Raw genomic sequence first — 26,327 nt, forward strand, 5'->3', positions numbered from 1 at the left:
AGTGATTTACTAAGTGTCACAATGCAGTGACAATCCTTGCATCTAAGGTAAGCATGCTGACTACTTTTCCATGTGCTATTTTTGTATGAAACAAATGTACAAAATAAAGTCTTAAAAAAAGCCATAAGCATACTTTGATACTTAATTGTTTAAGTATGCATTTGAAATAATAACTTCACAGTTGATATTTACATTAGGAGAGAGCTTTCCAAAAATAAGCTTGATTTACAAAGATTTATTTGCATTTAGCATTTTTAAAATAATACCACATCATCAATGAAGGTGTTAATATAGTATTAGTTTTATAAGAATATTTACAAAGTGGTTTACCTGAAAGAATCAACACAACCATAAAATTATCAAATTTGAATATAGGACACATATTTAACATATAATTTCTTTTTGTAACTAGTGAATCTAGAAAAAAATCATGTAGGAACATGTGTACACTGAATCATTAAAATATTAAATGACGTGTTGTGTGAAGAAAGAAATTTTAAGTGACAAACAATTTTCATACTCAAAACTTTATTTGTGATGATTGCCAGTTATTTTGTATATAACTGGAACAAAATTTATAATACATTGACTTAAAAAATGGTTAATTATTAAAAAAAAAATTAGTGGAAAAAAGCAAATTTGTTTTTACTCACTTTTCATACTAAATCCACGACCATTAGAACCTTTATAAAGTTCAGCTTCCAAAACTGCAAGTCCACGATTATTAATAATGTTAAAGCCACAAAGATTTTCAATTTTTTTCCATCTCCCTACTCTCTCTGCAAGTTCTTGTGTTACTTCGTTCAGCAAAGTCCTGAATATGCAATAATTCAATTACATTGTATAGCAACAATAAAATTTAAAAAATTGAAAATAAAATACAGTTTAAACAACAAACTAAACCTTATTGATTCTACTTGTCTTACAAACACTTCTATCCAAAGATGTTGCTCGGTCAGTTAAAATATATATATATATATATTTTAACAAGATACAAAGTTGATATTTGGGTTTTACACCCAGCTAATCCATTGCAAACATTTTTCTTTTGCTATAAAAATTCGTATTTCAGGGCTTTGAAGGGTGCTTAAAACAAAACCAAATTGCTTTTTTATTATTTCAAAAACTATTTTTCCCCCCAAATTTTTTTTCTACAAAAATCATAAAAATGGTACTAATTTTGTAACAACTCCCCCAATCAACAGGAAACTTCACATGGTTTTAGAACACTATAAACTACACGTAAAAGCACAAACTTGGCAACTGTAAAAAAATTAAGACCAGAAATATAAAATAAAATGTTTGGGAAGATCTTGTTGGTTTAACTTATGATGAAATAAAATGTAAACCTTGTTGACATATTGAAAAAAGAGAAATTCGGCTTTATTCAATGTAATAACATTGCATTTGGATAAAATCCTGAGGAGTTAAGAATTTTTATGTGGAACACCAGACATCAGCGAAAACAGATTGTCCCCTAGCTAATCCAAATTTTTATTTTTATTTTGCTATAAAAATTCACATTTCAGGGCTTTAAAGGGTGATTAGAACGAATCCTAATTGTTTTATGATTGTTTCAAAAATAATTTTTTCCTCTTGAAATTTTGTTTATCTAAATGGCCTGTAATTTCCTCCTGAAAATCATAACAATGGTAATAATTTTATAGCGATTCCACTGGTAAATAGGAAACATTTCAGGGTTTTAGAACCTTATAAACTACATGTAAAGACACCAATTTGGCCTCTGTAAAAAAATTAAGAACAGAGAAATAAAGTAAAACGTTTAGTAAGTTTTGTTGGTTTCATCCACACTTTTTTCACTTATAATGGTATGTTACTTATACCATTGTAAACATTGTTAACGTAAGTTAAAAAAATAGAAATTCAACTTTACAGTGAATATAATACCATTGCATTTGGATAAAATCCAGAGGAGTTATGAATTTTTATATGGTATAACCCCCCCCCATTCCCAGGGCTCTAGGACCACCTAGTATCCCATGTCCTCCTTGTAAAACTCATTGTGAATATTCACAAAAATTATTTATATATTCTGTAACTTTTATGATGTCCAGCTACCTAGATCTTGATGTACCATGGAATATTTCATAAACATATGTGCAATAATTGATAATTTATAAGTGATTTTATTTTAGGATAAGGGCAACAGAAATATTGGCAGTTACCTCAATGTGCATGTTTTTGTATAATATAGTTGATGTAGGGAGCTATACTGAGAGGTCAGGATAAAGATAATTATTACACAGAAATTTGCAATATGTATCAATAAGGTAATACAAGTTAAATTTAACATTACAAAATAAAAAGAGGATTTTAATTTTTAACAATCCTTACCTTGCTTCCACAATGCTTTTATCTACCTCGTCAATCGATTTACCATGTGTGGATACAAAAGCTCCAACCAAGCTAGATCTTTTTTTCCTCAGCTTTTCGCACTGTAAAAAAAAAGAGCGATAGTCAATAATTACATGAAAAAATGTACATATTGTGTTCAAGAAATAATGTACAGTTGAATATCCCATAAATGGACAACTCTCAGGAATGGGATTTTGTCTGCTTAGAAGATTCAACATATAGAAAAATTATTAAGTATAATAATTATTTGGAAATCGTGGGATGCGGTCTGGTGTGTCGTAGGTTTCACAAAAACATTTTCTTTATCATGCCAACGTTTCGATCTTTATTGAGATCATCTTCAGGGAAATCTTCTCACGATTTCCGAATAATCATAGACTAACAGTCACTAATCACCACACATTAAGTATAATAAGTGAAGGCAGAAAATAAATGTGCCCAGACACTGGGCTCAGCTTTTTTTTCCCAACTAGATACAATTTGATTATAAAATTAGATTTTTTAAAAATTTAAAATAATTAATTCAATATATTTGCAATGAGTACAAAGAGAGTAAAAGTAAATTTTCTTACTGCATCACGGGCAGACTGAAGTTGCTTTTCAGCCGATAATCTTTTCTTGATATAAGCTTTATTTTCAATTTCATGTGACAATTGAAGCCATTGTTGTAAACCGCTAGGCGGGGACCAACATTTATCTTCTAATTCACCTTCAGCGCGTTGCAGCTCCGATCTCAACCTCTGGAAAACATTCACACATTAAGACAAGCTCTTTAAAAATAAAACAAAATAAATGAGAATGTTAATTTTGTGCAATCAAAAGAAGGAAAATATGAATATACAACGAATTATCTCAAAAATAAGTCTAATATGTGTATAAATACCTCGTTTTCTGCCTTCAGCTCGGCGACCTCGAGGTCTGAGTAAGATGTTTTTAATTCTAAATTATCACCTCGTTGTTCTAACAGCTTTTGTTCTAAAAATTGTTTTTCTGTTGTTGCACATTCTTGTTCTTGCCTTGCTCGTTCCAATTGTTTCTGAACAATTGAGAAAACAAATAAAACCTTAAGCAGATCACAAAAATATTTGCAGGGACTTCTTTCTTGACATTATACAAAAACTTCTATTTTAAGATTTACAACAAGAAAAGATAATACGCTAGGTACGAGACATCTAGACATTTATATTGTCTCATGCCTAATATGAAGCAGTTAACACTAGTCAGAACTAGCACAATTATTAAGAATGCCTGCCTTTACTATTGAAGATTACAACCGAATTAAAAACCAACAAAGACCATACATAAATACTTAATTAAAAAATATGTAAAACTAAACAAGGTGTTTCTTGATAGAAGCTTACAAATTGGGATAGGATTAAGCTAGATAAGTTTAACATGACAGTTTTATTCTAGGTTGTTAGGTAGGGTTAGGCTAGGTTAAGATAGGTAGCGTTATGACAAGGTTAAATTAGATTGGGTTAGGTTAGAATAGGTTAAGTTTGGTATGACAGGGTTAAGCTAATTTAAGTTAAGTAGGGTTAAGTTGTGACAATGTTAGGGTTATGCTAGGCTTAGCTAGGTGTTTTAGGTTATGGATTAATTATGAAATTATGGTTTACAAATTTCTTGGATTGCAACAAAACACATATGGGATCATACCAATATTTAAAAATTAAAATTCAAAAGGTTATTATTAAATTTTTTAGGCTCAACATTTTACCTTAAAGGCTCAACATTTTACCTTAAGTTAGGTAGCTTTAGGTTATGCCAGGCTAATTTAAGTTAAGTAGTGTTAGGGTGTGACAGTGTTAGGTTAGACTAGGTCAAGTTAGTTATGACAGGATTAAGCTAAGTTAGGTAGGGTTAGGCTAGGTTAAATCAGGTAAGGTTAGGTGAGGGCAGGTTAAGTTAAGTATGACTGGGCTAGTTTATTTAAGTTAGGCAGGGCGAGATTGTGACAGTGTTAGGGTTAGTCTAAGTAAATTTAAGTAGTTATGGCTAAATTATGAAATTATGACACAAATTTCTTGCACTGCAACAAAAACATATGAGATTTAGCTTCAGATATGGTTACCTTAATAGAAATGAATGGTGGAGTGAGTGCGGTGTTCAATCCTTTTTAAAAAGATAGTTCCTACTTACAGTATGTTTGTAATGTATGGCAAACAACAGAAACCTAATGATTCATTTATGGTAGGATCGCTGAATCCTATTGTTGATTCTTTTAAAGTTAATTTTTTTATTCTTTTAACTAGCAACCTATCAATAAATATTTCTAGATACCCATTGTTTTATGCTAAGGCTTTAATAGTTTCTAATTCTTTTTTATAGTTATCAGGTGTTAATGGAAGGTTTAACTTACTGTGAGTAGGAACTATCTTTTTAAAAAGGATTGGTTACCTTATACCACTTTAGGTTATGACATAGTTAGGATTAGGCTGGTTTATGTTGCGGGTTAATAAAATTCATCAATGAAGAATTAGTACCTGTAGATTCTCCAAAGCCATTTCAGCGTTGTGGAGGCTTTCCATATCTTTCATCATCCTTTTAAGATTCATGTTAGAATGTTTGCTCATCCTATAGGCATACCAGAACCCGAACAAAGCGCCCAGGAGAAGATTAACCATGATAATATCCTTAATGTAACTAGTCGCTTCTAAAATTAGATTAATAAATATTATTATCAGTGCAATACTAGAATATATAGATTGAAAACATTTAGTGAATATCATCAAAAATAAACATTAGCTAATAGCTTTTTATCTATGGTAAGATTCTAATTGTAAACTAAACAGTAAAGTTTATTACCTTTAGGAGGTCCAAAAAGGACCACATCCATAGCTTTCAAGGCTATCTTTTGCTTATGAATCGGATCTTTAATACCCAAAACATTGCTAAGATACTGCATATTGCTTACAGCCAGTCTAAAATTCGAAAAAAAATAATTAAATTGACAAAAGGTTAAAATAATAAACAAAATATTATATACTGACCTTGGTAAAGTAGCACCGTTTACTGTATTGGAAATAAAAGTTTGAGCATACTGAGGAAGACCGACACCCACAGAGAGCCATTCAACAGTCTGCTCAACTGTCCAATTATGGACCTGAAACATTCAGTTTAATAAGTGAACCTAATTATTTACTATGCAGTCACAATATTTACCTCAGATTTAACCCATGCTTCCCAAAGTTCTTTGACAGAAATGTGCATATCATCATTGCGATGGAATGCTTTCTGTCTTCTCTCAGAACCGCTTTCATATTGCAATTCCTCTCGGAGGAACTAAAAAATAAAATTAAAAAATAAAACAAAATCAAATCTGAGAAACTGACAATTGTCAAAGGACACATTTCCCTTACATCGTCCGATTCCGATAAATCGACAGCACCGTTGGCATCATCATCAAGCTGACGGTGTAGTGATCGAATGGCTTCTAAACCGACTCGATCATTTGGCGAGATCATAGAGCAAGATAGGTCGTCATAACAATACTCTCCGGGACCTGTTGATAAACTGTTTTATCATAAATGAAAAAAAAAGTCTATTTCTTACAAGCATATTTTCAAATCAATAAATTCAAATTGAATTTAGCATTTATTATAAATTGAGTGTGGGAAAAATTACTAAGTTTTACTTGTTTACTAAGTACTAAGAATATTTTTTTTTTTTAAGTGGAAAAAAATAGGAATGAACTCATACAAAACTAGCAGTTATTAAATATAGCAAAAATAAACAATGAAAATAACCGGAAAACTTACCACACCTAAAAACAAAAATTAATGTAAATGTTAACTTTTGTATTACAAAAACATACACAAAACAAGAATAATATAGTACTTCCCACAAACAAAACTATGCTAAAAGAACAAGGGCTTTATGTAATTACGTAAATGTACATAGGCTTATTAATATGCATAAGTATTTATTTCCAAATGTTTATTAGATTAGTTTTGTACAGTTCACGAGGGTAATTTTTATACTTGAATAATTGGTTGAAAAGAGTCTCAATTTAACGGTTGCCATTAAAGTATGATCAGGCATTTGAGCCAGATTTTCTCTCCTAGCAATTTTTACATAGTTGAATGACAGTTTGAGAAAAGGTTGCGTTTCTGTGGGTCACTGATAAAACAGATTCTTTTTCACTCTTTTCATATTCAACATACAAAACGCTTCTAGGTCAACAAGTAAAAACAAATTTTGAATTGAAATCTGATGAAGAAATAGTAAATTTATATGTGGCTTGAGTGACAAATCTGCTGAGAATATTTGGCTGATCATAGTTGAATGACAGTTTGAAAAAAAAAAAAGGTTGCTCTTTTATAAGTACACATTGATAAAATTGATTATTTTTAACTCTTTTCATATTCAAGATATATATAAAACACTTCTAGGTCAACATGTAATCACAAATTTGAAAATGGAACCTAATGAAAAAACTGAAAACTGATTTATGTGTTATGTGTATAGAGTTGAGCCTATCAATTCTCGCTGTCCACCAGCAATTCTAGCTTTTGTTATTTATAATGAATTACAGGTGGGCCTCGAGAATCACCCGGTGTTGACAGCCTGGTGTTAGACCTTGGTCTTCTCCATCCAGCCACCAAGGTGGGGCTTCAGGGGTTATCAGCAGCTAGGCCATTTCAACCCCAAACCCACTCACACTCTCAGTCACTATTAAATTTATTCCTATTTACATGCCATTCACTCAAAGCGGTGGAGTACTCGATATTTTAGTCCTCTACATATATTATATAATTAATCAAATTGAGGGTGTATGGGGTATTCTATATTCCTCCATAGGCCGTCTCACACTACACATTCACACCAATAAATACGTTAACTTTCAACATGTGCTAGGGACACAAAAATTAAATACAATAAACTCGCTCAAGCACAATAAATCTCATATCAAGTGGCATTCTTTCATATGGAACCCGTCAATTAATGGGACACATAAGTGGGCTTTGGTGCAAAAGAAGTGTCCGAGTGTGAACATCATTCCATGGCCTGCCCATAATGAGGTGAGGAAGATCCTTCTTCTACAAGTCAGATATACTGAGGGTCACCTATCGACAATACTCTTGATACCCAAAAACTTCTCTACTGACCTGGCCTACGTGAGTATAATCATGTTTTTTTATTTTTTTAAATTATTTTTAGCGCCATCTGCCTGTTAAAAAAAGTTTCATTTGTGTGTGACGTGAGTGACAAATTTGCTGAAATTTTTTTGGCTTATTACAGTTGAATAACAGTTTGGAAAAAGTTAGCTCTTTGTAAATTATTGACCTTTATTTTTACGTGTTCACCGATTAGTATTTTCAATTTCAAATAGAAAAATAGTGAAAAATAATCAATTTTATATGCTCAACAACAAGTCAAATATTCTCAGCAAGATTTGTTACTCAAGCTAAACAAATTTCCTATTTTTTCATCAGATTTCAATTTAAAATTTTTTTGTTACATGTTGATCTAGAAGGATTTTCGATCTTGCATATTGTCATTCAAATAAGATAAGCTGAATAATTTCAGCAAAATTTGACACTCAAACTATAGAAGTCTACTATTTTCCCAACAGATTTCCATTCAAAACAAACATTGTCATTCAAATAAGATAAGCTTAATAATCTCAGCAAGATTTGTCACTCAACATACAGAAATGTAATATTTTTCCCCTCAGATTTCAATTCTAAATTTTTTACTTTGGATTTTAGATCTTAAATACTTATTTGAATAGCCATTCAAATAAGATAAGCTTAAAAATCTCAGCAAAATTAGTCACTCAAGCTACATAAATCTCAGCAAAAGTTTCACTCAACCTACAGAAATTTGCTATTTTTCCATCAGAATTCAATTTAAAATTTTGTGTCATTTTGATGTATAAACTTTTGGATCTTAAATATTGTCATTCAAACAAGATTAGCTGAATAGTTTCAGCAAAATTAGTCACTCAAGCTACAGGAATTTCCTATTTTTCTATTAGATTTCAATTCTAGATTTTTTACATTGGGATTTTGGATATTGAATACTGTGATTCAAATAAGATAAACTGAATAATCTCAGCAAAATTTTTCACTCAACCTACAGAAATTTGCTTTTTCCATTAGATTTCAATGCAAAATTTTGTGTTATGTTGATCTATACACTTTTGCATCTTAAATATTGTCATTCAAATAAGGTAAGCTGAATAATCTCAGCAAAATTTATCACTCAACCTACAGAAATTTACTATTTTTCCATCAGAATTCAATGCAAAATGTTGTGTTACAATGCTAGAAGGATTTTGGATTTTGAATATTATCATTCAAATAAGATTAGCTTAAAAATCTCTGCAAAATTAGTCACTCAACCTACAGAAATTTACTATTTTTCCATCAGAATTCAATGTAAAAATTTTTGTTACATGTTGATTTACAAACATTTTGGATCTTGAATTGTCATTCAAATGAAATGAGCTGAATTATCTCAGCAAAATTTGTCACAACCTACAGGAATTTACTATTTTTCCATCAAAATTCAATGCAAAATTTTGTGTTACATGTTGATCTAAAAGGATTTTGGATTTTGAATATTGCCATTCAAATAAGGTAAGCTGAATAATCTCAGTAAAATTAGTCACCCAAGCTACTTTACTATTTTTTCATCAGATTTCAATTCAAAATTTTTTGTTACATGCCAATCTAGAAGGATTTTGGATCTTAAATATTAAAAGACTGAAAAACAGAAAATTTCACCAGCGTGCAACCCATAAAATAGCGGCGACCTTTCTCAAACTGTCACTCAACTATGACAAGCCAAATAATCGCAACAAGATTCGTCTCTCAGTCAATACAGACATCACAAATGGACAAAATAGAAGGATAAATTTTATTGATGTACGATACATTGATGGTATATTTATATAAGATCTTTTTATCCCTAACAGTGACGGTTTTTAACAGTCGTTTAACTTTTTTCCCGAGACGTCTTGAAATAAAACCGTTTCGAATGGAAAATGATTATTATTTGACACGTTTGGCGTAAAGCTCGTGCTTAGAGTTTCAGTCGCAATCGTTCGTGAGATATGGTAAATGATAACGGATCGTAGGAAGTGTGCCTGAAATGAAAACAGTAAAATTTAAAAAAAATTATGAAAGATACTCAATTTATTTGAAATTTGATTTTTTGAAAGGATAGGACGTAAATTCTTTACTTTTTAGATATATAAAGGAAGGTTATAAGGAAACGGTTTTTACAAATAAACATATCGGCATTGTGTATGGATTTTGCTTGAGCGTGATGATAAGGTTTTGTTGATTTTGGTATTGGTTTTGACAGAGGATGGCTTGGTAAGGCGATGTCGGCTTGGTACGGTTGTAACCAGAGAAGTAAAAGGCGTCAAAGTGCGTAAAAATAGTTTTTAAACCGGTGCATTTGTGTGTTGGTCCGTTTTTGTTTTTACCTGAGCTTATTTTAGGGGGAGACTGATTGTGGACCCCGTCGAGTACGGAGTAGCTCCTGGTCAGAGACCTGGAAGACGCTGGCAAATTGCTGTTGGCCGACTCTCTGAAGTTTTGAGTGTTGGCTTCTTTCCTGTCTTTGGTCAATTGTTGACTGTCCGTCGTGAAAACGCCCAGGGCGAGTAGTGCGATTTGGAAGAGGCGCATGTCGTCGGCTGACGGGCCCGTGGAAAATTTAAAAAGGCTAACAGTCGGCAGAGACCATGGAAGCGATTTCAAACTCGGAGTGTAAAAATAGCCCGTGTTAAAAAAAATCTAGGTTGGTTTTTTTCCTCGAGGGAAACACTTTCCACGGATTTGTCGCGAACGGGAGTGGGAAAGATGGCCGCGGTTGATAGAAAAGGCGAGGCCGGGTCAACCGTTGAGGCTGGACTACCATCCGATACGGGAGAATCGGCCGAAAACGATTTTCCACCTTGCTCTATCTCCGTCGAAACGCGAGACCACCGACCGACTTTTACTTTTTGACGTTGCGTTAAAAAAACCTTCGGCCCGACCGAGTCGACTCGATGACGTCTTCGCGACGACAGACGATGACGCCACGGTCTACGGAAGATCTCCTGTCGCCTCTCTACGGACTACGGACTGCAGACCTCGCCCGGAATAAGATTAATTAACCATCAACCCATATTCAACGGCTCCAATCCACACCCATAAATGATCTAGCTGACAAATCTACTCTTCCTAACACACTTTTTAATTTAAAAAAAAATACAATCATCACTCGACACCCCAAGGGTTCGTGCTAATAATATTTCAGATCAGAATGAAATCGCACAAGTTTGAAACGTGTTACAACATATTTTACAACTTGTCACACCGTTCTATCCATAATAATGAAAGGAGAAGCTAATATGGGAGAATTTCAAGCTACAAGGCAGCTTAGAACCTAAAGAATAATTCTTGGAACAACACTCAGGGCCAAATCCGTTTTGTGATTTTGATCAACTTAAAACACCTTTGGAACTGCAGAATACTAAAAAAAAGTGGGATCTAGCCTATTATTAAGGTCGGGTCTCGCCTCTATACCGGCCAATGCCCTCTTAACTCTCACCTTAAAAGATGGGCGAGGCTGAGACGGAAATATGCCGGCTCTGTCAGGGGGAACCAGAGACAACGTCACATATCCTTTGCGAGTGTAGAGCATTAGATCGTTAGTCGACTTCGGTAGGACATTTCTCATACCGAAAGAAATCCACGAAGAGGCCAACAAGGAAAGTGCTCAGTTTTATAAGGAATAGCGCAGCACAAGGTAGGCTATAAGCAATAGGGGTTCCACAACAGACCTATTTAGGTCGCAGTGGAGGAAGAAAACTACAAAAAAAAGTTTTAATATGGACATGTTTTTGGGTTGGATACAAATTATTCTGCGTGACCATTTTCGCGTTACCGGGGAGTGCACATGGATTGGATACGTTAGGTAGGATTAGAAATGAGCTAGGGTTAGGATATGCTTTAGGGAAAGATTAAGTTACATATCCATGATCAATGTTTTTCCTTAAAGCGTAGAAATTTAGCGAGTTTCTGTGCCTTTTTTACTGTTGTTTTTGGATTAAGGCTGAACACCGAGATAAACGGTAAATCAGGATATCAAATTGTGTCAACTGGCAGCATACCAAACGGCACTAAATTCTTAAATTCTATTGTCTTTCTTTGGTCTAAAAACGCATTTAAAAAATGTTGAAATTGGTTTGGTTATGTTCGTTATGAATGGTCAGGTTATGTACGGTTAAATTAGGAATGTTTAAGGTTAGGGCTAGGGACGATTTAGGCTACATATCGCTCGATTCAATGTTTTCCTATAAAGCGTAGAAAATATGCGAGTTTCTTTGATTTTTTACTGATGTTTTTGGTTTAAGGCTGAACAGCGAGATAAACGGTAAACCAGGATATCAAATTGTGTCAACTGGCAGCATACCAAACGGCACTATATCTCATGATCTGTTGAAAATTCTTAAATTCTATTTTCTTTCTTTGGTCTAAAAACGCATTTAAAAAATGTTGAAATGGGTTTGGTTATGTTCGTTATGAATGGTCAGGTTATGTACGGTTAAGTTAGGAAGGTTTAAGGTTAGGGCTAGGAACGATTTAGGCTACATATCGCTTGATTCAATGTTTTCCTATAAAGCGTAGAAAATATGCGAGTCTCTTTTTTTTTTACTGATGTTTTCGGTTTAGGGCTGAACACCGAGATATCGATGATTCGGAAAATCAGATTATGTCAACTAATCGCATACCAAACGGACAGGAAATGGTATGGGCATAAAGGGGCCTATCTAGCACCACATGGCCCTCGGTCTTTTAATATTCGTGATTATATATGCTTCACAATGGAGAAGCCGTATCTACGACGAGTTATGTACTAGGCACAATTCCAGTACGGGGGATGTTTTTTCCCTCTTAGTCTTTCGCAATCTTCAGTGGTTGGTCTTTTCTGTCTTGTCAATCGAGTTCATTTTTTTAATACCAAGGCATTACGTCGTTGGGTCGCATTAGTGGTTATTTGGAGTCTAAGGGTCTCTTTATGACTTAAATGTTTTACTTTTGTGATAGATTTCTGCTGATTTTGGTTTTTTTGATGAAGCACAGAATTCCTCCCGGAGATATGGAATATAAGTTTATATAACACATAAATGCTTTTCCTAGCTATTGCAGGGCAATTGTATCGGGTTCTGTTGTCTCTTCTAGACATTGATCATGTATTCATGGTCCCATTTTGGTAAAAAGCATGGGAAACATTTTACTAGATCATGGCCTGTAAATATACCAGTTAGAGTTTGAGTTCTTTGCTGTTTAGGATTTCCTCTTTTTCCCATTGGGTTTTTGTAATTAGTGATGCCTCTTTAATGCCCAAGATTTCAGTTCATGCCACAAAATATCTTTGGATCTATGTGTTGTTCAGAGGCTTCTTTTGTATCTTGCAACTACCTCATTGCCTTAAATAACATACTGGCCTGTGACCCTCCTTAGCATTAGGCTATTTGTAGATCCCACTTTTTTAGGATATTTATGCAGTTCCAGACAAATTTTGAGTTGATTTTGTAGGCTTGTAGCTGCCCGGCTATCTGTCCCTCCCAGCTGGAGTTAGTATGTAAGCATTTCGGCTTTTCGCTACCTACACTTTTTCGTAAACACACCACTGAAGATTGCGAGAAGCTTGAACGCGTCTGATCGAGCAAAACAGTCTGGTCTGGCAGACAAAAATGTCCGTAAAAGACCAAACTACTGGTTTTAACCGGATTTCAAACTTTTATTTCGGTTTATACATCTTAGTGTTGATTTTGTTGCCCAAAGCAAGGCAATTAAAAGACTTTTATCTAAACCATCCTCTTATCACCTCCTTTATCCATTGTAAATATTTCGATTTGGCAACAAAAATGGAAGCATGCGACTTGGTCGTCTTAACTTTAACTGTGTTGATTTTTGATTAAAGAAAAAAAAAATTACAACGAGAGAAATAAGCACTACAACATTACTCATACTTAGCGAGGGTAGGAATGATCGGTGTCGATCAAATTATAGATTAATAGAACAGAAAATTTAAAGCATAAGCGGGAATATCTTTACGCTGAGGTTCTCCAGTTGGTAGGTGACTTAAGAACTCGTTTCCATCGACCAAGGGAGGTGTCGTTCCCAACGTCCAGGCTTCTTCTCCCAAAGAATTCCGAACAGAGGGCTTTTCTGTCTTCTCTTGTAGGTTGAAGAATTGAAAAAAGAATCCAGGGGTTTATGAATTATGTTTTTATTCCACATTAGCATAAAAGGTTTTAGAGAGCAGTATACAACTTAAGGAAAGCTAAAAGCATGTTTTTTCACCTACTATTGCTGATAACCCCCAAATATTTACTCTTGAACTTGCATCTTCAGTCTACAACCTCTTCCATTCAATCTACCTTAGGTAACGGTTTATACAATGAAAGACTTAAAAGCTAGATTATAAACTCATTAGACTCATTAGATTATAGACTCATTGTGGTACTGGAGAAGCTATTGTGTGAACGGGTGTCCTCGAGCTGGGTAGAGTTCACACTACCATTGCTACTTGTAGCTACTGAGATCTCGTCGACAAGTTAATCCGTTCAATGGCTGGTGCTTCGAAGGCGGAACGAGTAGTAAAGCCGCGGCCTAGTGGAAACTTTAGGCAATGGCAGTCACATACTATCAAACCTTCCAACCGGTCCTTGTGGTCAGCCAAAGGAAACCCTAAAACTCCATATTTCATCATCGGTCTTGGCGACGGGTTATGTGCCATGTACGATCATTACAAAGCCAGCCTTTTTCTAACGAAGGTGATACGGAGGATTACCTCACATTCCTCTTTTCTCTCTGTCTCTCGCCAAGTCACTTCTTAAAAGTATGACAACTGCATGTGCCTTACTAAAATTTTCACCAGGACTTCTTCGACATAGCTTCTGCCTTCCAAACAGCACTCGAAGAATATGCAGCACCACACATTTAAGCATGGGCTCAAGGCTTAACCGGCTTAAACCAGAGTACATACCATACATCCAATTCATTTTTCGCCCTTAATATTCTACAATCCAGCAGGTGCTTCGCACAAATCATCATCTCTCGAGCTTAAAGAATGCTGTACCGGTTGTTTACCGAGACACATCACTTTCCTCCAATGCCTCTTTTCAACCTAAAGCAGTCCCTCCTTAAGGTGACACCCTGTATCTTACTAAAGCATGACAGGTCCTTCGCACAAATCCTCATCTCTCGAATTTCAAGAATACTGTCTGGTAGCCTTTCTAGACCCGTGTGGCATGAAGATACCCTATACAAACTAAAGTGTGACCTTCTTCCTTCCTTTTTTTAATTTATTTACGATAGAAATCGTGAGATGCGGTCTGGTGTGATGTAGGTTTCAGAAAAACATTTTCTTTATCGTGCCAACGTTTCGATCTTTATTGAGATCACCTTCAGGGCTCAAAGTGTTTGTCTTCTGTGTAATTGTGCCATTCTTGCTTGTCGTGTCGAGAGTGCCCAACATGCAAGAATGGCACAATTACACAGAAGACAAACACTTTGAGCCCTGAAGATGATCTCAATAAAGATCGAAACGTTAGCACGATAAAGAAAATGTTTTTCTGAAACCTACATCACACCAGACCGCATCTCACGATTTCTAAATAAATATCGATTAACGGTCACTAATCATCACACACTTCTTTCTTCCATCTAATCTTTCGGTCCTACTTAGTACTTGGATCAATCCTGTACCTCCTAGATCTCAGATTATTATTATTATTAGACCGACATTCTTTCTTAGTCTATTTGATCCTGAGAAGCCCTGTGTTGCGACTAGCTGGAGCAAACCCTGGCTAATCTGGCCAACAATTTTCGTCTGTTTTTATCTAAGTGTGGACTTTATTGTTTTAACTCTAGCTGGCGGCTAAATAATGCCTTGTAATTCATCTCACGTTCAGCCTGAAAATTCTTGGTGCTACCGATACAAATTTAAGTCAAAGCACAGCTTCTTGTATTGTTTACTAAAGTGTTTTTAACACGGACGTTTTACAAAAAATACAAACCTTTGTCCTCACCGGTTGTTGTTGATTTTTAATTCCTCTCATTGTTTTTATGCAATATGTGAATAAGTTAAAAAATACGTTCTTGAAAGTTGAAACAGTATAAAATTTACTTAATAATATTGTACCGTAGCAGGAAGAGATTTTAGGTGGTCTTGATGGAGATCTTTGTAAAGCCTGGGAAAATGTTACATTTTAAGATATAACCCTTTTCACAGTTTTGATTTTTTTTCCTTTTTAAACGGCGTATCTTCAAAATTGACCGAAGAAAGCGTTCTTTCGTAATAGCAGGTGACCAATCGAATCAACTAGGAAAATAGGTCGTTTTGCATATTCAAATCGTCTTGTATTTTACTTGAATTGATTGTTTAATCCACTTTCACTTTTATACACTCGTTAAAAGATTATAAAAGGGAAATGTAGCGCGTTTTGGGCTACATAGTTCAACATGGGCCACGCCAGGACGTTCTTACCTTTGGTACTTTTCCTAATCGGGCACAACATCCTCAACAGCACTGCCCAAAGTTCAGAAAACGAACTTCAGACGATTTTAGCACACTTTCCAGTCGGTAAGGGACTTCAAATTAAACTTAGGAAACGAACGAAGACAATTGAGAAAAAAATATCGAAGCTATTGCTTATCTCATCTTCTTATTTCTTTTTATTAAAAAAAATCAATTTTTAATTTATTATAGCTTTAAAAATACTAAATAACATAATATGGTTAATTTTAAAAGAATTTTTGTTTGAATTAAATAAAATATTTTATTTTTCTCTAGCTTCTTATAAATCTAGATTATGCATCTTGTTTTTGATCCCATCGACGAGATATAAATCGAAATGTTGACAGAGGAAATGTTTTGCTTCTTAATTGGGAAGTAATTGTCCTTATCAGCCTTCATTTGTAAGGATGGGCTCCGCCGATTTATCAACTGCCTGAAAAAGAAACGTAAAAAACCCTTAGATTATTCACATGAAAGATTTTTTGTATTGGTATTACAGTTTTTTGAAGAAAAATGTAAAAATTAAACTAGAATTTTTTAAAATTTGTGATTAGGCTGAACTTGATCCGATTGGATATGGCAATGTGATATTTTGAATTATTTTCACAGGAGAAGAAAATTTCCAATTTTTCATTCATTCTAGTTCACTGTTTGCAGTTTACTATATCACCAGCTTCACGTATTGAAATCAAACAAAACAGCCAAGAAAATGGACGAAATTAAATCATTGGAAATATTCGTGAAAAACATTGAATCCTAACCTTACATTATCTAACCATTCCTAACGTAACATAACTCACCCATTTCAGCTTTTTAAAATTAGTTTTTAGACCGAGGAGAGAAATCAGAATTTAAAGAATAAAAAAAAAATTCCCCTAAGGATTAATATTTAATAAAAAATTAATATTCTGGTATATAGTACGTTTGGTGTGCGACTAATTGACACAATTTAATATTCTGAATCATCATTATGTCGGTATTCCGTCTTAAATCAAAAACATTAGTAAAAAGGCAAAGAAACTCGCGTATTTTCTATGCTTTAAGGAAAAACATTGAATCAAGGGATATGTAGCCTAAATCGTCTCTAACCCTAACCTTAAACCTTCCTAACTTAACCGTACATCACCTAACCATTCACAACATAACCTAACCAAACACATTTTAACTTTTTTAAATGTGCTTTTAGACCAAGGAGAGAAAATACAATTTAAGAATTTTCAACAAATCAATGAGATATAGTGTCGGCTGGTATGCTACCGTTGACACAATTTGATATCCTGGTTTACCGTTTATCTCGGTGTTCAGTCTTAAACCAAAAACATCAGTAAAATATCAAAGAAACTCGCATATTTTCAACGCTTTAAAGGAAAACATTGAATCAATGGATATAGCTTAAACCGTATCTAGCCCTAATCTAACCTATCTAACCTACCTAGCCTAACCCTACATAACCCAATCATTCCTAACCCAACCCATTTGCACTTTTTTTTAAAGGAAACTATTTTTAATGTGTTTTTGGCCAGGTGGAGGAAATATAAGGTAAAGAAGTTTTTAAAAAATCCCCTAAGCATTTTCAGCAGAAGTTTTTTAAGATGTAGTGCCGCTGTTTGGCATGCGATGAGTAGATACAATTTAACATGTTTTATCGTTATCTCGCTGTTCATCCTTAAACCAAAAACATCAGTAAAAAATCAAAGAAACTCGCATATTTTCTACGCTTTATAGGAAAACATTGAATCAAGCGATATGTAGCCTAAATCGTTCCTAGCCCTAACCTTAAACCTTCCTAACTTAACCGTACATAACCTGACCATTCATAACGAACATAACCAAACCCATTTCAACATTTTTTAAATGCGTTTTTAGACCAAAGAAAGAAAATAGAATTTAAGAATTTTCAACAGATCATGAGATATAGTGCCGTTTGGTATGCTGCCAGTTGACACAATTTGATATCCTGGTTTACCGTTTATCTCGGTGTTCAGCCTTAATCCAAAAACAACAGTAAAAAAGGCACAGAAACTCGCATATCTTCTCCGCTTTAAGGAAAAACATTGAATCATGGATATGCAACCTAATCTTTCCCTAAATCATATCCTAACCCTAGCTCATTTCTAATCCTACCTAACGTATCCAATCCATTGCCCTCCTCGGTATCCCGAAAATGGTCACGCAAAATAATTTATATCCAGCCCAAAAACATGTCCGTACTAAAACACTTTTGGCAGTTTAGTCCAGAAAATCTAGTTTTGATTTCATAGATTTTTGTACGTGTTAATGAAAATTACTGACACAGGATCGAAAAGTTCATGATGACGCTGAAGCGGGGTTTGTACTCCCCAGGCACTGCATCCTTTTGACTTGAAAATTCCATTAGTTATTAAGTTAGTTTTTTATATTATTTATTATAGGATTCAAACGTGCTCGCGTCTTTAATTTTATATTAAGATGCATTAATAACTTGCTTAATAAAAAGTGCATTGTAAAGTCTGTCAAACTGATCGTTTCTGTTTTTCCCCCTCTTTGCTTTCGATTAAATACTTCGTAACCATTTCTTTTCATTTGGATGGACCGAACAGCGTTTTCGAAAAAAATCGTTCTGTGTACGGGCATATTGCCATTAGTACAAATGCTGATAATTCCAAATACCGGACATTGCCATATTTGTATTCCGCCCGATATTAAAGTGCAACGTCGTGAGCTTGTAAGGCTATCGTTAAGATCAATAAACATATTGACTGGGGTTTTAAACTTCCTTATATGACTAGAAATTAAAACGCAAGTTGTGAGACAATACAAAACGAGAGTGGCTTTTTTTTTTAAACAGTAAGACGATAATATTAGATTTTGTATAATAATATGTTTTCGATGTCTAGATGTAGAAAGAGGCAATTTTAAATAATATTGTCAATGCTTTTAATATCCCTGGTCACCTGTACTTTTTCGGAGATAAGAATATGTCGCCATTTTGCAAGCCTGTAAGAAGAAGGTAAAAGAAAGAAGCGAGACCAAACGGACCAGCAAGATCAGGGACGACAAAACTGCTAAACAGATATTCTGATCATTCAAGATATCTCATGTGACGCAAAGTACAATGTACATCGAATTTTTGAACAAAAATTATGTATTTTCTTAACCAGATTTCATACGTATCTGGTTATAAAGGCAGCATTAGGATTAAAGGTAGTTCACAGTATGTAGGTTAGAACTCGTTATCCCAATTTGGGACAGGCATAGTGCTTTGTGGTGATTAGTTCACTTCAAGCACTGTCTTTGTCATTAGATGTCTCTTTGTGATTCTCCAATGTTTCTATTCTCAGTCTAGCTAACACTACTTTTTCTTTACTGGGCTTTCTCATTGAGCTATCCCATAATTTCACAGTAGTTATTTGCCATTGTTAATCATCTAATGTGGTTAAAATGGGTAAATATGACTGAAGGTGAATAAGTATGGCTGAAGATGGTGAAAGATAGTTAGGGATGATGAAGGATGGTTAAGGATCGTTTAGTATGTTTAAAAATGGGTAAAGATGATTTAACATGGTTAAAAATTCTTAAAAATTGCCAAAAGATGGTTTAGTATGGCTGAAATAGTTAAGGATGGTTTAGTGTGATTACAGATAGTTTAGTATGGTTAAAAATTGTTAAGGGTGGTTTAGTATGGTTAAGAACGATTAGAGGTGATGACGAACGGTGAAGTGCTGTTAAAAATGTCAAAGGATGGTTTAGTATGGTTACAAATGGTTAAGGATGGTTTAGTATGGCTAATGATGGTGAAAGATGGTTAGGTAGATGAAAGTTGCTTAAGTATGGTTAAAAATGTAACGATGGTTTAGTATGCTTAATAATTGCCAAAGGATGGTTTAGTATAGCCAAAATGGTCAAGGATGGTTTAGTTTGGTTATGGATGGCTCAACCCTTGGAGGGGAGAGTGAAAAGACCATTATATAGAGCTCACTGAGCTGTAGCAATATCTCCAATTAAGCCCCATGAAGGATGCAGAGATGAAAGACAAAAAAGCCTAATAGTTAGGGTTATGTTATACCAGGTGATTATTTATAAACTACTACTATAACCCCCTCAATGAAGATGACCCAGATAGATGCCTTCAAATTTGTGAGTGTGGACAACAGAATTACAGTTGAACTGGGTCTGATACTGAGTATTTGATTTAGTGGCAAGGCAACTTTAAAAAAAAAATGGTAATTGAATCGTCACAATTGCCAATAGTGGGATAATTCTAATCCTCGTGCAATGAGGGAATCACACCCAATATCCTGAAAAACTAAACATTTGGGCAGAGATCTTAGGGAACCATATTATAGGATTTTTATTCATCGATGGCAATTTAAGAGGAGAAAGTTACCTTAAGCTCCTTGAAGATATTATTTGCCCATTGACTAACACTTTGGTGGAAGAATTTGAGGAAGGAGAAATTATTTTCCAACAAGATGGTACCTCACCTCACCACACAAGAAATGTGAGAGACTTTTTAGATGTCCGTTTCCCTTCAAGATGGATAGGAAGACGAGGTTTCATCAAGTGGCCAGCAAGATCTCCAGATCTAACGCCCTTAGATATTTTTGTGGGGACACATTAAAACAGTGGTGTACCGGTCACCTTCAAACAATCTGGAAGATTTAAGGAAAGGATTAAAAAATGTTGTAGAAACATAACACCAAATACTTTCCGTGAAGCGCGAAATGAATTCCATAATAAGATTTTGCTTTGCAAGGAGGTAGGTGGTGCGCATTTTGAAAATTAGGATTATCTTAATAAAGTTACTAGGAGGTAACTGAATTACTATTTAACTTGAAGTTACTCAGAGGTAAATGAATAGTGATTGGGATAAATAAAATTGGAAGTTTTTTTTTCCAAAACTTAATAACTAACGACAAACTCTACAAGAAAAATGCCTGGAGTGAAATCTTCTTTAAAAAAAATCATAGAATTTAATTCCGTATTGAAAATACTTTCCCATTTGAAAAAAAGGATGGTACATTGAAAAAAAAATTTGAGTTCAGATTCAGATTCTATGTAAAAAATTATGTAATGACCAGTTCTACTTTTTTTAAAAAATCATTTCAGTAAAAGGGGGAGTAGTTTATAAATAATTGTAAATTTTGAGCCTAATTCAATTTTGAATTCAAATGGAATATAACAGCCAAAAAAGGAATGCAAGTCAAACACTGGAAATATCCTTGGAAGTATATTACACAAGGAGATGAAACCTAGTCCTAACTTAAAAATTAAAAGTTTAAGGTTAAAAGGAGTCAGCCTATAAAAAAAAACCTTGTGCAGAGCGCCAATATTGGTCTAGTGTTGCCTCCATCATTGGATAAAGCTCTTCTTTAACCTTAACAATTTTGAACAGACCCCAAAGCTTATTGATTATTAAAAAATCTATCACTTCTTCAACCAAATATACATTCTTCTCTTCTTTTCGTCTTACATGCTGTTTTTCTACTTTTTAAAGGGTTTATTTAAGAAAAATTATTCATTTCAGATAGAAATATAACAGAAAATGAGTGTATTAGCACACTCAGTTTATCATCTATGATTCAAGGAATGCTTGGACCTGTAGACAAATCGTCTCGACAATGTATCCACAATTTTAAACTTTTAATTGATAAAGTCCAAAGTTTAGATATTTCAGCTCTTCAAAGTGGGTATTTTTTTTTAGAAAGGTGAAGGAGTAAATAAAAAAAATTGATCTGCATACTTTTTTAAAGTTATCGACTCATGGGGTAAACCGTCATCAGGAATACTTCAAGGGAATATGAACCAGTATGGAGATTTTGACGAATGTATTAACTCTTATATAAAAGAGGGAGAGAGAAAAATTGATTTTCAGTATTGCCTATTAACATTAGATGTTGCTTTGAAGAAAAACAATAAACTTGACCCTATGATCCATTCGTATTATGTCATAAAAAACAATCATAATGACGTAAGTAAATTTTTTTCTCTTAAAGATTTCTATATTGCAGGGGTAATTTTTAAACTTTTTGCTTCAGCCAATGCACAGGATACCGCATTTTTCCAGTTTTCATTGGGGCGTGTGCATACCGAAGTCTTGCAGGGCGGAAACTGTTTCGCAAAAAATTACACAACTTGCAGAACAAAAGTTGTCGAGGGATTTTTCCCTTTCAGTCAAGGGATCGGATAAATTGTGCTATTCTAAAAAAAAGACAAATGAAAATAAAACATTCCCTGCTTTGTAAGTAAATTATATAAATTATTAAAATCATTATAGACATTATATTTTTTTCAGGTTGTGCATTCTCTTTATACTTGCAATTTCTTTGATATCTAGCACAGATACAATTTACATCTGGTTAAAAAACTATACAGGTAAAAATACATATTTTTAAAAATATCAACTTTCATGCTATATTTATATATTGCAGAATTTTCAAAATACCTGAGATGCTTCTCTTTGAAGAGAAATTTCTCCTCTTTGATGAAGACGGAACCAGCCGAGAAGGAAATAAATGCTATTAATGGCACTCGAGTCTTAAGCGCCCTTGCTTTATTACTATCACACAAGCACATGGCACTGTTGTACATTCCTTATGTTAATCGAACGGCCATGGCAAAAGTGCGTCTAAAAAGAATATGTATTAGTGAATTGAAATTTACTACTATACTTGCAGATGATTAGTCATCCGTGGACTGTTATTGGAAGAACGGCAATTATATACACAGACGGTTTCATTCTAATAAGTGGTTTTTTAACAGCAAACACTATTCTAAAAGAACTAAAAGAATACGGAAGAATTAACATAAGAAAGTTAATTGCTAATCGACTAGCACGGTAAAATTTGATCAATTTTTTTAAATTTAAATTTATGTGTATTTTCATATTGATTTTTTTTTTAGTTTGACACCTAGTTTATTGATGATAATAATGATTTCAACTTGGATTCTGCCGGAATTAAACGATGGACCTCTCTGGAATGTCGTCATCACGAAACATTCCGATTTGTGTAAAAAATACTGGTGGAGAAATTTATTGTATATTCATAATTACTTTGGTTTTGAAAATATGGTAAATGCATATTTATAATTATTATGTTGTATTTATATATATATATTTTTTTTAAAATTTTATTTCAGTGCTTGACACACACTCACCAACTCGGAATAGACTTCCAATTATTCCTTTCGTGTATAGTTTTGATACTGTTAGCCTGGAAAAATAGCAAAATGGGTTTTTATTTAATGGCCTTCATTGGTGTTTTATCGACAGCGCTGAGATTCGTTGTGACATACTCCAACAAATTAAGTGTTGTTATATATTACGGAATCAGGTATAATATATCACAACATAATAAAATGCATTAACAATTTTTTTAATCCAATTTCCAGTGTATCTCAATTATTCAATACAGCCAATTTGTCTTATATTTTGCCAACCCACCGTGCGACAGTTTATCTCATGGGAGTTGGCATTAGTTTTTATTTGAATCGCACAACTGATAAGAAAATATCTCAGGTAGATTAAAAACCATCCATAAAATTAATTCAAATTAGTCATAATCATTCATTAATATTCTAGCCGTGGCTGTTTATCGGTTGGTGCATTGCCAGCATCTGTGGTGTATTAGCCATGTTCGGTCCTTACCATATGTCATACATAAACTATAAATATGACGTGGTAGAAGCTGCGTTCTACAATGCTTTTTCTCCGATCCTTTGGGGAATATTCGTTTCATGGGGAATTATAACATCTACATATAATCAAGCAGGTAATACTTTTCTTTAGAAATAACTGAAACAAAATTACCCTTTTAATTTTTCTAGGATACTTGGGAGATTTTCTTGCATGGAGGTGGTTTAAAGTAATCGCAAAAACTACATACTCAGTGTACCTAATTCAATTCCCAGTGTTCTTTCACAACATTGGTACTATTAGAAGCGCCAAACAGTTTACTTCATTGGACCTTGTATGTATAAAAATGCAACAAACATTGAAATTATTAGTTAATCCTTGCACGTATGCAAAAGAAAAAATCTCAAAATATAACTAATTTCATTATATTATTTTGTTTTATAGGTTGTTTAATTTACAAATATGAAAACATACAAATTAAGGAGTATAATTTCAAATTGGTCCTTAATAAATAACAAAGAACTTATCAAGTCATAATCTTAACCTTGTGAATTTTATTTTATCATAAAAAATACACAATTTATTTAATAAACAATTGAAATTCCTTAGCCTAAGTGGAATGAATATTTGAAGCCCACGAACCTTGGCCAGGAGAAAATTTTATTTTATTTTAATCTCGATCCGGCTTAAAGTTGATGTACCATCATTAGCCAACTTTACCATCAATTACACTTCTTATATTAAATATATTATTTTTCTAGGATTCTTCCTGTGTAAACAACTAAACTACTATTTTTTACATTTTAGTTTAATATTTTTGAATACGCATCAATTGCAATCCTATCAGTTGTGATGACGTTGGCGATTGAGATGCCAATAAGCAATATTGCTAGACTGTATTGGAAATCAACACCTAAAAGTAAGGCAATTTAAAATTGGTTAAAAAAATATCTATTATAAAACAATTATTTTTGCTTGATATATAATTTTCCTAATTTTTTTGTTTGATTTTAGCTTTAAAAACTCAGTCATGTGTTCAAAGTGATCTCGGTGATAGTCAAGTACGGTCAAATCCCAGGAGAAGAATGGTCAATATCGGCAAGTGAATGGACATTTAAAATGACCAAAGTATTTATATGTATGAACATTAAAATAAATATAATGAAAACTTGTATTTTTAATAATTAATAAATAAAATAGTAATTCATTAAAATACCATTTTTCATGAAAGACGATGTGATGACTTAAAATTTGTAATATTTAAAATTTTCCTGTACCTAACTGTTTCTAACCTAATCCATTCCTAATCTTACCAAATCTAACTGAACCTAACCTAACAATAATTCTACCTAGCCTAATCCACCCCTAATATAACCGTTCTTAACCTAATCTGTTACTTACTTTAACCTGGCCTAACCTAATAGTAAATTGATTGGGACCAAAGATGCTGTCTTGTAAAATGCCAGCTTTCGTTTAGTGAATAGGGGAGAAGGATGTTCTGTTTCATACCTATTGGGCAGATATATTTTCTTAGCTAACCCATCCCTAATCATACCTAACCTAACACTAACTCTACCTAGCCTAACCTACCTAATATAACCATTCTTAACCTAATATGTCATTACCTTAACCTGACCTAACTTAACTAGTACACTGATTGGGTGAGATTGGGAAAACTATGCTCTCTTGTGGAATACCAGCTTCAGCATAGTGAATGGAGGAGAAGGATATTCTGTTTCATATTTGACCTAATGGACAGAGCAAGTCAAGGAGGTTCATTATATTAAGGAGGGAGGAGACACTAATTTATTTTTATAAAACAATATATTATATATATTTAAATACAAGTTAAATAAAGTAATGTACAAAAATAAACATAGTGAAAATCCTATGTATTTTGTATTAATGTTAATTATTCTTAACAACTTATGTTAACTACAATAATTCAAAAGAGTAACTTTAAGCCCCAGGTAGGACCAACTTGTTGAGTCAAGGGAAACTGTTGCATAAACATACAAAAATCAAGCTGCGTTTGACATTCATCTAATTCCTTGACTTTTAAAGTGGAAAGTGCAGGTTCTACAAAGCCGCGTGTTACTGGCGAATACACATAAAACAGGAAAATAGTAAACACTTCAGAAACTACAAGTTTGGAGTTGATATTTTGGATAATTGTACAATTTGTCATTGATCCAATAGACCAGCTTGTACAATTTCGGCATTTTTTATTTTTTTTAATGATGCTATTTTTCTTGTAAACATATTCCTCAAATTGTGTATGTGTTCATCTTGGATGGTTATTATGTTTTCACTTTCAATGTCAGTGTTTTGCTCAGACTTATTTTCACTTTCGCTTTCACTAGACAATGCTTCTTGAGAGAGGCTTTTTGTACAAATTTTACAAGTACAAATCATTATTAGCATGTGTATTTGTAGCCATGGCTTCTTCCAGTTCAGCTGAATCGGGATAAGACGAGAACTTGATCGATGGAAAATTCAATCCAGAATCTACCTAGGAAAAACACTACACAGCCATGTATTCAGGGAAAATGCTTTAGCCGGGAGCTTTGAAGATAAGCTGATATCGCAATTAAGAGAAAAGGCTAGTTTGGAAAAAAAAATTCTGTGAAATCGATTTTTATGATTCAAACATTTCAGATGAGATAAACCATGAGGGGATAAAAAGGTATTTTTAGACTTACGACTCTTATACAGAATCATCTTTATATGTTTATAATGAAACTATGGCCCTTACAAATTTAACATTATCAGAAGATGCAGTTGACCCTAAAAAGTTTCTAAA

At 33.6% G+C, this 26,327-nt stretch overlaps 2 protein-coding genes across 8 annotated transcripts in view; one reads left to right on the forward strand and one right to left on the reverse strand.

The window, feature by feature from the left end:
* The window catches only part of LOC106669979 (stromal interaction molecule homolog), a 22,636-nt gene extending 12,062 nt beyond the window's left edge, over positions 1 to 10,574 (reverse strand). Inside the window, exons 1-10 of one of the 3 annotated variants that reach the window (XM_014399909.2) lie at positions 9,818 to 10,570; positions 5,739 to 5,881; positions 5,542 to 5,661; positions 5,370 to 5,482; positions 5,185 to 5,300; positions 4,863 to 5,032; positions 3,260 to 3,412; positions 2,949 to 3,116; positions 2,356 to 2,456; positions 654 to 814 (exon numbers count right to left, since the gene is read on the reverse strand). In XM_014399909.2, coding sequence (XP_014255395.1) covers positions 654 to 814; positions 2,356 to 2,456; positions 2,949 to 3,116; positions 3,260 to 3,412; positions 4,863 to 5,032; positions 5,185 to 5,300; positions 5,370 to 5,482; positions 5,542 to 5,661; positions 5,739 to 5,881; positions 9,818 to 10,022 — 1,450 coding nt within the window. In that variant the 5' untranslated portion in view covers positions 10,023 to 10,570. Of the gene's footprint in view, positions 1 to 653; positions 815 to 2,355; positions 2,457 to 2,948; positions 3,117 to 3,259; positions 3,413 to 4,862; positions 5,033 to 5,184; positions 5,301 to 5,369; positions 5,483 to 5,541; positions 5,662 to 5,738; positions 5,882 to 9,817 lie in introns of all 3 variants that reach the window. The other 2 variants (XM_014399910.2, XM_014399911.2) reach the window with 2 other exon arrangements.
* LOC106669971 (O-acyltransferase like protein-like) lies at positions 6,199 to 24,728 on the forward strand. 5 transcript variants are annotated; one of them, XM_024226426.1, is made up of 15 exons: positions 6,199 to 8,963; positions 9,061 to 9,251; positions 21,416 to 21,574; positions 21,642 to 21,859; positions 21,927 to 22,129; positions 22,184 to 22,263; positions 22,320 to 22,510; positions 22,566 to 22,726; positions 22,792 to 22,960; positions 23,029 to 23,222; positions 23,281 to 23,407; positions 23,471 to 23,660; positions 23,716 to 23,858; positions 24,332 to 24,443; positions 24,539 to 24,726. In XM_024226426.1, exons 3-15 carry the CDS (start codon positions 21,466 to 21,468, stop codon positions 24,628 to 24,630), a joined length of 1,989 nt encoding a protein of 662 aa, XP_024082194.1. In that variant the 5' UTR covers positions 6,199 to 8,963; positions 9,061 to 9,251; positions 21,416 to 21,465; the 3' UTR covers positions 24,631 to 24,726. The 5 variants fall into 5 exon arrangements, with proteins under 5 accessions (XP_024082194.1, XP_024082193.1, XP_024082195.1 ...); XM_024226425.1 differs by having other exon boundaries at positions 6,199 to 7,496; positions 8,930 to 9,251; XM_024226427.1 differs by lacking the exon at positions 9,061 to 9,251 and having other exon boundaries at positions 6,199 to 7,496.
* The last annotated feature ends 1,599 nt before the right edge of the window (positions 24,729 to 26,327 follow it).

The sequence above is a fragment of the Cimex lectularius genome, unplaced genomic scaffold, assembly GCF_000648675.2.
Source record: "Cimex lectularius strain Harlan isolate CLEC.00 unplaced genomic scaffold, Clec_2.1 scaffold28, whole genome shotgun sequence".
Taxonomy (NCBI): domain Eukaryota; kingdom Metazoa; phylum Arthropoda; class Insecta; order Hemiptera; family Cimicidae; genus Cimex; species Cimex lectularius.